Raw genomic sequence first — 11,262 nt, 5'->3', positions numbered from 1 at the left:
CCGGGGATAAAACAGCGATGATGATGTCCCTTATGCCTTCTGTGGCCGATAAATAAGGCCTGATGCGCGTGTTACGCGTGTCGTCTTTTCCACACCACAATCTCATGCGGCCACAACGCGAAAATTAGAACCATTCAAAGAGCCAATGATAGCTTATATTTTACCACGGCACGACTTTTAGCAGGAGCCAATGTAAAATGGCCTTGTATCCACCTTTACCAGATCTCACTTTGCAGCGTAACACAGAGCGAGATCTGGGTACGAGATTAGGCTTTAAGTAGCAGTGTGTCAGCTGTACTTTCAAGTTCAGTCCTCGGTAGAAAGCAGACCAAAGGTAACAATTCAGCTTGCTTCTTCTCTGCAGACTTTTCCAGTCCTTCGAGCTTGGAAATTCCATGAATATGAATATGTATGCTATCTTTGCAAGTTACATCATCATCGCTCTTTTATCCCCCGTTGCAGTGGTAGGAAATGCATTGATTTTGGCAGCCATTTGGAAGAAAACGTTCCAGAGAACACCTTTCCATCTTCTTCTGAGTGGATTGGCGCTCACGGATTTCTGCACAGGTCTCATAACCCAACCTTTTCTTGCCGCGACTCCTTTACTGTATTTGGTCAATCCCAACATTGTCGTGAACCGGCCTGGGCTCATTAAGACCCTATCAGTGATTGGATTTGTTAGCCTCCAATACTTTGGAGCCGCCACGTTGCTCATCATAACGCTGATGTCTGTTGAACGGTGGCTGTACATGTCGCGACGATCCTTTACGACATCACGACCTGGACGCCTGACTGCTTGTACGCTGTTATTGGTCAATCCGACTGCAATGGCTCTTCTTGGCTTGTTGATGACCATGAATAAGATCACGGAGAACCTGTTTCACATTGTCGCCGTATCACACGGTCTGTTTTGTTACTCGATTACATGTGTTGCTTACTTCAAAGTACTTCGATTTATTCGTCAGCATCAGCAACAAATTCATGGAAACCATGTTTCACAAAATAATGGTCAACCTTCCATAAACTTCGCAAAGTACAAGAAATCGATGGCATCAATCTTATATATTCTTGGTTTATTTTCGCTCTCTATGTTACCCATCATCGTTTTCATAGTGGTGCGTCTCCTGGTCGGTGAAAGTGTGGAGGTACATGCGCCAAGTGCTATATGTTTCGTGTTTTTATTTTTGTCCTCTGCTCTCAACCCTGTCCTTTATCTGTGGCGAATGAGAGACGTTCGTGCTGGGGTGAGACTGTTATTCTGCTCAAACAACTAAGCAAAGGGGAAACTCTTGTCCCTCGGTCATCAACTTTTTCCAACTTCAACTTTTATTAAATACTTGTACGAACATTTTACAGTATATGACTGAAAAGTTCGCAGGTGGCACTAGCTAATCTAGGCGGATCAGGCTCTATAAAAATATATAAGTAAACATACAGCAGACAAGAAAGGAGGAATTTATGTAAATATAGAAATATACGTAATTGCTAATAGAATATAACGCGATAGCGATAGCTTGAATATTGTGAGCATATCAAATGCTGTCATTAAATAGAAATTCGAGTGTTTACGTGTATTGTGTTTTTTTTGACCGCAGTGATGATTTGACTGATATCTAAATAATCATTCTGTTATTTTAAGATTGCTATAAGTAATGAACGAAGTTCGTTTTTAGACTTCTTTTTGGGTAACTGCTTCAATGATGTCAGTATCTCATTTCAAGCCCTTAGCCCCACTCTTGAAAAGGCATTTCTTTTAGTATTTCTAATCTAGATGCTTTAATATAAACGTTTTGAGATGTTGAAGAGCGCGTATTGTAAGAATGAATACAGCCAGTTTCAGTAACATTTTCAGAATTTTAGAAAGTGCTTTTTGATTGAAAATGTCATGCATTAAACAACAGAGTGATTCATAATAGAGAAAATCAAGAGGAGAAATGTTAGTTTCAACATTTTGTCAGTAAAGAATATAATTCTGAGCGATGCCTTACTTGTGAGTCGGCCCCAGGCAGTAAGTGCGTACGACTGGCGAGATATAGGGACGAATGAGAGACTGGAAAATTTTAAAAAGAGTATTACGCGGAAAAAAATGTCTAAGTTTGGCAATCATCGCGACTGTTCTACTTATTTTAATAGTTATAGAATCAGTATGATGTCCCCACCTAAGACCACTATCAAGCAAGATTCCTAGATATTTAACAGATTCTTTACATTCAAAATAATCCAGGTTGTTGTTTTCGTTATTATAAATAGCTATTTTAGGTTGGTATATTAATCCCTTTTGATATGGGCCAAAAATAAGATTAATTGATTTCTTAATATTAAGAGTTAATGTATTTGCAGTAAGCCAGGTATAGACCTTGTGGAGTTTTCTATTTAGTACAGTCCTTTGAAGAAACCCAATATCTTTATCAGGATAAAGAATGCTTGTTTCGTCAGCAAAGAGGTAGAAACTGGATTTATCAGAAGAATGTCATTGATATACAGCAGAAAGAGAAGCGGTCGGTGGACCGGGCCTTGAGGGACACCACAAGTTATTGTGGAACGTGTCAATACATGATTTCCAATTTGTATTGATTGCATTCGGTCCTTCAGGTATGAAGAAAACCAGGTGTTAATAATTTCACGGAAACCAAAATGATATAACTTATTTAACAAAATACAATGAACAACAATGTCAAATGCCTTTTTTTACGTCAATAAAGATTCTACACGAAAATAACCTTTTATCCATGTTATTCTGTATTGCATTGATAATGTCAAGTATTGCATGTTGTGTTGAATGTTGTTTACGGAATCCATACTGACCCTCGTATAGCAACCCATTTTGTACTATAAATGTCACCATCCGAATATACATTAACTTTTCAAAAATCCTGTTAAAGTTGGAAAGCAATGAAATAGGCCGATAATTTTCATGGCAACTGTTTGGTGTGGGGACTCATACGCTTTGTCGATCCGTACGGATCATACGGAGCGTGGATCTGGCAGTCGGTCCATCTAGAGTGGTATACCGTCCGTGAATTGCATGTGATTAGTGGGAATTAAAATATTTCGATTTCATGCCGACTGATTGGAGTGGGAAGCCATTTCGATCCGTACGATCGTATGAAGCGAAATACTGGGCATGTAATCCGTATGGAGCGTATCAAAGGACGGTAAATTTGTAGTTGATCCGTATAGACCTTTGGTCTGTTTGGTTCTTGTTGGGCATAAAAAGGTTTGTAATACAGCTGACAATGCGTGAATTGGGGATGTGATATGTCCTCTCGCGACTTAATCCTGGAAATTGGTCGGCAAATTGTGACTCGAAGTCTATATGATACTTGCTAGAAGAAGTCTTGAATCGCTGAAAATAATTGTTTGAACATAAATCCGTGTTAGTGCAGCGCATTAAAATATCATGTTACAGAAAATCGTCGAAATCGACCGGCACGCTTCGCGAACAAAGTTATGACCAATTGATGTGATGACAACCCGTGCGGTTCTCACACAAACTGTTGCCCCAACCCTACTTTTAACTGATGTGCGCCCCTGACCCTTACAAGAATTTCTCCTTGAACACATATATACCCACAGCGACTAGAGAACATTTTTTCAGAATTTGACGTTCTGAAAAACAGGAAAACACCGTAGAACAACAGTGACTATCTAGCTAAACCAAGAGCGGGTTTAGACAATGGGGACTTTTGCAACAAACGCATTCTACAGATATAGTGACATGAATTTCGCTTGGAACTCGGATAGAAATAAGATCTTTTGGAATCTCGCGAGTTTCGCTTCCACGCTTGGTAAAGGATAGCCTGCATACCGGCATTTCCTTTGGGCATTTTAGACAGGAGTTTTGCTTTCGAAGTGTGCTTTCGAATGGCGCGCATTCATGCAAAAAGAGCTTTTCACCGCGCGCTATTCCAAATCAAATTCGAAGAAAACAAAACTCTCTAAATTGCCCAAGTGAAGAGCATGTATGCTGGCTATGCGCATTAATCCATACTTTTATTATAATACACGAGGCCAGTTATAAAAACGCATGATTTTATTTCCATTTATGACGATAAGTACAATGCAATTAATACAGATCACCAATAACACCTTCATTACTTATACCATTTACATCATTAGACCAGCAAACGAGTATCTCTAGCATCAATATAAAACTGTCATTTAGCCTGAAATTGTTTTGGCTTATTATTCTTAGACGCATTTGTATTTCCCATCCAGCATTGCCTTAAAATTCCCAAATTAGGGGGAACTCTACGTTTACAACAACTCCAAATATGAAGCTTAGAAAGAATGAACAGATAGTTTAGTAAGGCAGATTCTCCAACTTGAATACCGTTCTACTTTTTCTTTTTCTAGGCATTATAACTAACTTAAGAACCGTTGCCTGTAAAAATCAATCATTGTATGAAAGTTCAAAAAAATCTACCTCCATTTTATTTCATAAGAAGAATCCCTATATAGAAATATTTTCGAAAGTGGAGTCTAAAAGTTCAGTTAATTTCATTTTTCGAGAAATCGAGCAATGTCCAATTTCCTCCAGATGGGGCTTGGCACTACCCCAAAATTGTCAAATTTTGCGAATTTTGAGCTGCCTTGCAAAGCAAGATAAGATAAGAAATTGAGATTCTATTTTATATCAAGTAAAATTATGCCATTTAGGCTTCTTAAAAAAGTTAATGTTTTATTTTTCTGCCACTTTTCCAAAAGTTTTAGAGGCCTCTACATGAACCCCTTCTTAACAAGGTTGTTTTGCTCAAATTTTACCCTAAATCCAAGGGCATTAATATCAGCTGGTGCACTTCGTTTTTCCAATAAAAATAATTGTTAGCCATCCTTAACCTTTCATTTCTAACATGTAAAAATCTTCTGGCAGCGTGTAAATACTTATTTGTTGGGAAATCCAAATGTCCAAGCCATTTTCAGTGTTTTCAGCATACCGCACTATTGAAATTTCAGTGCGTGTCGGGAGGAAAAATTTTTAAAATTGCTTGGCCTGATTTGTTTAAAAATTTGTTAAAGTGGTACTATGATCAAAAAATCATTTCCTTTTTTTCTTCAGATTTTGAAAGCGTGTTCGCTTAACACCTAACTGGCAAAATTTTGAGCTTTGAAATTTATCCAAAGGCTGTTTATTTTGAGTGTAAGTTTTGGATTCCACGGTCCGCCATTACTCACGTTCAAAACTGGCTGATTGGATCTCAGAGGGTTGGATCTAGAGAAAGTGACGTCATTTACTCACTAGCTTAAAATTTCAGCGTGTGAACGCAATTATTATATATGCAAAACACGGGTTTAAAAGTCTGAAAGCCCGAAACTCCCGTGCTGCATATTAATTCAGCCGCGTACACACGCATTGCATTCTTAAACTAGTGAGTCTTTGACGTCATTTTCTCCTCGACCCAGCTCTCTCAAGATTTTAAAGTTAGTAATGGCGGATCAATAAATAAGAAAATTCCAGTTAAAATAAACAGGTGTCTTTTTAAAATCAGAACTTAAAACTTGGGTCAGTTAGTGTTTAGTTAACATAGTTTTGAAATCCAAAGAAAAAAAAAAATTGTTGTTTTGGTCGTAGTACCACTTTAAACCATTTATTGTTAGAAATGATAGCCAATAGAAGTGGTATAAACTCTGGTACCTTGAATTATCCTGATAAATTCTCGAATTCAAGCTTCTCAGTTGGGAACCAACATTAGCGCGTGACAGTGTTTACATGATATTTCAATTTGCTACAATTTGAGCACTAAAACTTTTTGTTGTTTGGAAAAATCATGCAAAATTTACTATTGGTTATTACTTGCCAGGGTTTTTCGAGTTGAGGATTCAAAAGAATGTAAGATTGAGGTCATGGGCTTCTGAAATTTGTATATTCCAGGGTCCAACATTGCGACTGACTGGTGGCTAATGCGACCAACCTTTTGTCTCCTCGGCATTTGGAATTCCAAGGTAAATGGGCTTTTTTTTAAAAGAAAACATAAAGCTGCCATGGGGAATTGTAGTAAAACAAAGCGACGATTTTACGATCGCCATAATTACCCGGCACCATATTGTTTCAGCGGCTTCTCGCAATTCTGATATCGCGGGCGAAAACGTGACGTGGCGAAAAACGTGACGTGGGGGACTGGTTCGAGCAATAAAAAAAGTGTGAGGACCTGGCACTAGAACATTTCTCGCCATTGCGTTTTCGTTGCGTTTCAGCGAAGAACAGATACTTGACTTGATTAAATCTAAGTATTGAAAGAGGGCCCCCATATGTCTAGGACACAGAACTTTACAGGAGACCAGTATAGTTCCTGCTAAATGGAAATAATAAGAAAAAGAAATCCGAAGCCTTCGCATGAACGTTGACAAACACGCTCATTGTGATGTAGGACTATGTTATCGTTACACGGCTGTTGTGAGTCTCTCCTTTAATAGCTGTATGTAATATTGTGTTAAATGGAAACATTTTGTTCAATTATAGTGAAAGAAAGTTTAAATTTTGTGCTTTTACTATAAATTAACGTAAATTAAGACTATTGGAGTAAAACGAAAAATTAATACAACCAAACCAAAAAACCAACAGTTGTCTTTGGCGACCAAATCCTTAGAAAAAAGTTAATTTCGGACACTGTATTCGTATTTGCTGATTCATGGTATGTTGCATTGAATTTTTTTCCCAGCCAAGTTATTTTAGCACATGGAAAAGGAGAAGCACAACAAAGTCAATGTTTTTGAGATTAGAGATAATAAAAAAATGTCCTCAAAATCTAATAAATTCTGTCTACTGTTTGCTAGGTTTCTTTAGAGTTAAAATACGCAGCGCGTGCCGCCTATAAATCGGGAATAGTTTTGATTAACTGCCAACGGACTGCATTCTTTGTCTCAAACTTTCAAATTTAATTTGAATCTTGTAATCATTCAACTGCAGCCCGAGTGTGACCTTAGGTGAAAGGTTGATTGTTGTTTGAAGGATTCTGTGTTCAGCGGAATTCACATGCAAAGTTAGCACCATTTTGTGGCACCTTCACTGTCGTTCATCATGTTTGATAATTGGCATAATGAGAAGCAAGCTGTTGTTGAAAAAGATATAATTTTTTAGAACGGAAGTGCGTTGATTGTCGGAAAGAAATCATCACAGAAATTGGTGAACTGCCACCCACGAAAGTTTGTGGTTTGGGGAAGTCCGCTCTCAGACACACAAGAATTGGTTACACACTGGGGAAGTGTGCCGTGGAAATTCAAAAGGAGGATGACTACCTGAGAGATATCTGAATATATGCTCAGTCACTCGAAGATTCATCTAGTTCTGCAGTACTCAACCTAATGGGTGCAGCAAATACATGTTATTCTACACCTCCTCCAAGCAACATCCAGGTAACATCCAACATTGGGGAGAAGGCCGTGGACCACCTTATTGAAAATCTGAATGAACAGAAGCAATCTCTGGAATATTGTTCACAGTTAGCTCAGGCCACTGTTTCGTCTCTTAGATAGAAACCAAGAGAAAGAGCAACCATTGGCCAAAACCCAAGTTTCACTTGTAGCAACTGTCACTACATGTACAAGGGTCATTGAGTGACTGGATGCCATCAGCCTCCTTGTCAGGGTTGTTTTGAATGCAGAAACGTAGCACTTCACAAAGAACATTGGGAGGAACATAGAGAGGTCAGCTTAAAACGTTTACTTGTAAAATATGAGTAGAATGTAAAGGACCAAATATGTAATTTTGTAAAATGTTACGACCAATCCTTTCTTAGTTTTCTTTTTTTCTAATCAATAATTAAAAACTTGACAGATACATGTATGGATTTTAATCAATTACTAGACTTAGCTGAAACTATTCACGATTCACATGGCTGGAGTCATTGGAAGATTGTCAAAAACCTGACTGGTCACCTGACTCATCGGAAACAGCCAGTTTCGCCCCCTTCCGAGTTCACCCCGTCCAAGTTCGCCCTCAATAAATAGTGGGAAGTAAATGTTTTCAACAAGACCAGTTGTAAACTTTTGAATTTGATTTGCCATGTGCCATGGCCCTGTTTATTTTCACTTACGCGATTTATTCATTTGTATTCCAATGCGCACCTCTTTCATTGTAACGAGAAGGTACATCTGCCACCTTTATTTTCAGTTTAAGCTCGAGTCGAAAGTGAATTAAATGGGCAGCAAGACATTGTGATTATAAAAAAACCGTTATATTAGCTGTTTAATTTTTTTTTCTCTTAAAATGTGTTATCGGTAAGGTGCAATGTCTACGGGAAAAAAACAAAGAGGATAAAGGGGACAGAGAAGGCATCCCCCATACACCCCCTATTCCATAAGTAATTCGTCTCGAGTTATTTTTAAGACCACAGATCCCAAGGGGGATTAGACAACAGCCAATCACATAGCGCGAATGTGTTTCGCGTGGATGACCCACGCTCATAGCCACGCGTCCTTCACGAATTGACGCAGAACAAAATGGCGGAAGACGCGGAGAGCGATATTGCTAATTAGTTTTGTCGACGAAAACGACTACAGAGATATTTCTGCTAAATCTGTGTCAGCGAAACGGAAATCAAAAAACAATCGCCCTTCCTCTCTTGTGAGCTAACAGTGCAGCAGGGAAATCCTTAACACACTGAATATTCTCTCAGGATCATTTATAATTTACAGATTGAAGAGAGCAATTATTCTTTTATTATTCAACAAAAATTACACTTGGCGTCCTACTTGCTTTATTGTACAAACGACCGGTTTCAATAGACCGGCGAAATTTCTCATTTTATTAAAGCACTGAGGTTACGACAACTTTGAGTTAAACTGATTTCACGGGTTGTCAAAGAATCTAGCGATTCCCTTTTCCCAGGTGAGCACCGACTCATTTCGCGTCAATAGTCAGAAATGCTCTCGATCTCTTTACGCTTTCATTGCCTTTCGCCCGACATGTTTTGCACGGCGTTTAGTCGTGCGAAACTTCCACGAAACATCCACGCAGCGCGCGAAGTAACTTTATCCCGATTCTAAAAATAACTCGAGACGAATTGCCTATGGAGTAGGGTGTTGTGTATGGGGGATGCCTTCTCTGTCCCCTTTATCCTCTCTTGGAAAAAAATTAAAACAGCGATGCCATCAAGGAGGTTTCAAGAAAAAGGCGAGACATGTCTAACCTTCAGACGGATAACGACACTAATGTAATGCGAAAGATTTATCAATCATCCCGATTTTATGATAATAATGCTTTCTGGAAATAAAAAATAGACATTTTCCAGATTTCAGCTGTACGCACGGGCGTATGTGCGTATAAAGGACGCTACACCCTTGCTAACTTAAGACCCGCTCTTATAAATGGGACATTCAAGAAGCGTTATTCAAGAAGCGTTGTTAATCCGTTTTGTGTATGATCTCAGGTATTTTTTATTTGTTTGTTTGTTTGTTTGTTTTTACATTGTTTCATAAAATGTTTTTACGGTTCATTTCTAGCGACGTTTCTCGAAACTCTTTATCAGCACTGTCAGCACTGGCCATACCGGGGAGTTGGCAGTGTGTCTTTCCTTGCTGAAGAGGCCGAAAACTGAACGTTTCTGTAAATAACAAAATACACCTTCCCTGCATACCTTAAAAGCACCGAGGAGCTTTAAGTTTCGTTATTTTCGCCAGCACTTTTCAATTATTACACAAACGTTATATTGTGTACCGGTTTGCTCGTGGCAGATGTCCATACCCAGCTCCTGTGGTTGTGAATTTCTTCAAGGCCGAAAATTTCAGTAAGAACTGAAAACAACAGCTAAAAGAAAGCACACAGTTTGAACCAACCAAGGAAAAGAGGCTTCTGATTTTCTAAAATGTCATTGATGCACAGTTCAATTAGACTTGATACTACCACTCGGGCAACCACAGGGACAATTCCAGCCCTTCGGGCCGGGGGCTGGGGAGTTGTTTGAAGTGGTCATGTCCCGGACATTCGGTGGTGGGTGGCGAGGCAAATCGAAAATAACTTCTCTTTAAGTCTGTTTTTGTGAAGTACATAATTTCTTGCGCGGTTGATAAGATGGCGGCGGACTCCGTAGCTGTGGAAAGGTCCTTGTATAATATGTCCCGGCAACATACAGGGCATCACGTAATTGACGTCAACACCTTGACTCAACTCCATGGACAGGGAGAGGCGAAAAGTTCCATCATATGATACCGTAAGTGATGCATGATGTCTAGACGTGAATAGTCTGTCCACAGAGTTTATCCTTTTGTTTTTGACAACGCGCGAGTGAATCAGAGTGCAGAAACGAATCCTAACCCCACCCAATTGCCCAAACGTTTACTGAATCCCCGCGCTTTTAATTTTTGTACAAGAACAGAACAGGTAAGTTCTAATCTTTCATTTAATTTCCATGTGCAGTTTACAAATAAGAACGTGGGTTCCCTTGGGTGGAGCTTGAAAACAACGAGACATAGCTGTGTAGCAGGCCCTTTGAAGTAGGGCGCGATAAAGAACGGGCGCGCGAGGAGACATGCGTGTCTCTCTAAACAAGACAATCACCAAATCGAAACAAACTCAATATGGCAGAAAATATAGTGGTCGATTTCATAGAAAAAGGGATACACCACCGAACCTCTTATGCCTGGTAATGTTGTTATAATGCTTATCTTTCAATTAAAAGAATTAATTAAGGTCAAAAAAGTTAAACCTTGTCGTTTCTTTTTTCTTTCCTTTTCCCCGGTTTTTTTTTTGTGATAATGCCAAAAAAGTGGGTCGGTCGGACGACGCTAAACGAAGAAAAAAAGGGGGATGTCCTTTTAATATAGTTATTTGGCTCCCTCAGAGTATAAAAGTATAAGTTCGCAAGGCCAGGATTGAGCGTATACTGAGTAATTAAATGACATTGACAAAAAATCAACGAAAGGCGCTACCTAGCAACGAAATGGTGAACAAGAAGTGCTGCCTCTCATTTCATAGAGACGTGAAATACTAGGTAGACCACATCCTGAACTCCCGCGAAAACCGCAAGAGAGGAGTACTCAAGGCTAAGGAGACTAAAGCCGGAAAAAACAACAGGAGTCTTGAGAAACGTCCTTATCCTATTCTGTCCGGGTTCGTACTTTCAAGGAAGCACTGATCAAGAGTCATACCTAAGGAATGAAAACTTCTCGCAACTTCCTGCGAAAGCATGCAAAGAGTGACAACAGTGGTAGGCGGTCATTCTGTGAAATGTAACGCAATCTTTGCCGGTTGGATTTCTGCTGTTGTTGATCTGTTCTCCGGTGTGGATACTTCACATTTCCAATATCTGGGGACACCATGTTAAG

General features: G+C 39.2%; 1 protein-coding gene across 1 annotated transcript; it reads left to right on the top strand.

Moving 5' to 3' along the window:
- The first annotated feature begins 295 nt into the window (after positions 1–295).
- LOC137975974 (histamine H2 receptor-like) lies at positions 296–1,568 on the top strand. Its single transcript, XM_068823201.1, has one exon. The coding sequence runs from the start codon at positions 396–398 to the stop codon at positions 1,272–1,274; it is 879 nt and encodes a 292-aa protein (XP_068679302.1). The 5' UTR covers positions 296–395; the 3' UTR covers positions 1,275–1,568.
- The last annotated feature ends 9,694 nt before the right edge of the window (positions 1,569–11,262 follow it).

This window comes from Montipora foliosa, chromosome 11 (genome assembly GCF_036669935.1).
Source record: "Montipora foliosa isolate CH-2021 chromosome 11, ASM3666993v2, whole genome shotgun sequence".
Lineage (NCBI taxonomy): Eukaryota > Metazoa > Cnidaria > Anthozoa > Scleractinia > Acroporidae > Montipora > Montipora foliosa.
Note: the sequence above shows the minus strand (reverse complement) of the source record. Positions and strands in the feature narration are given on the sequence as shown.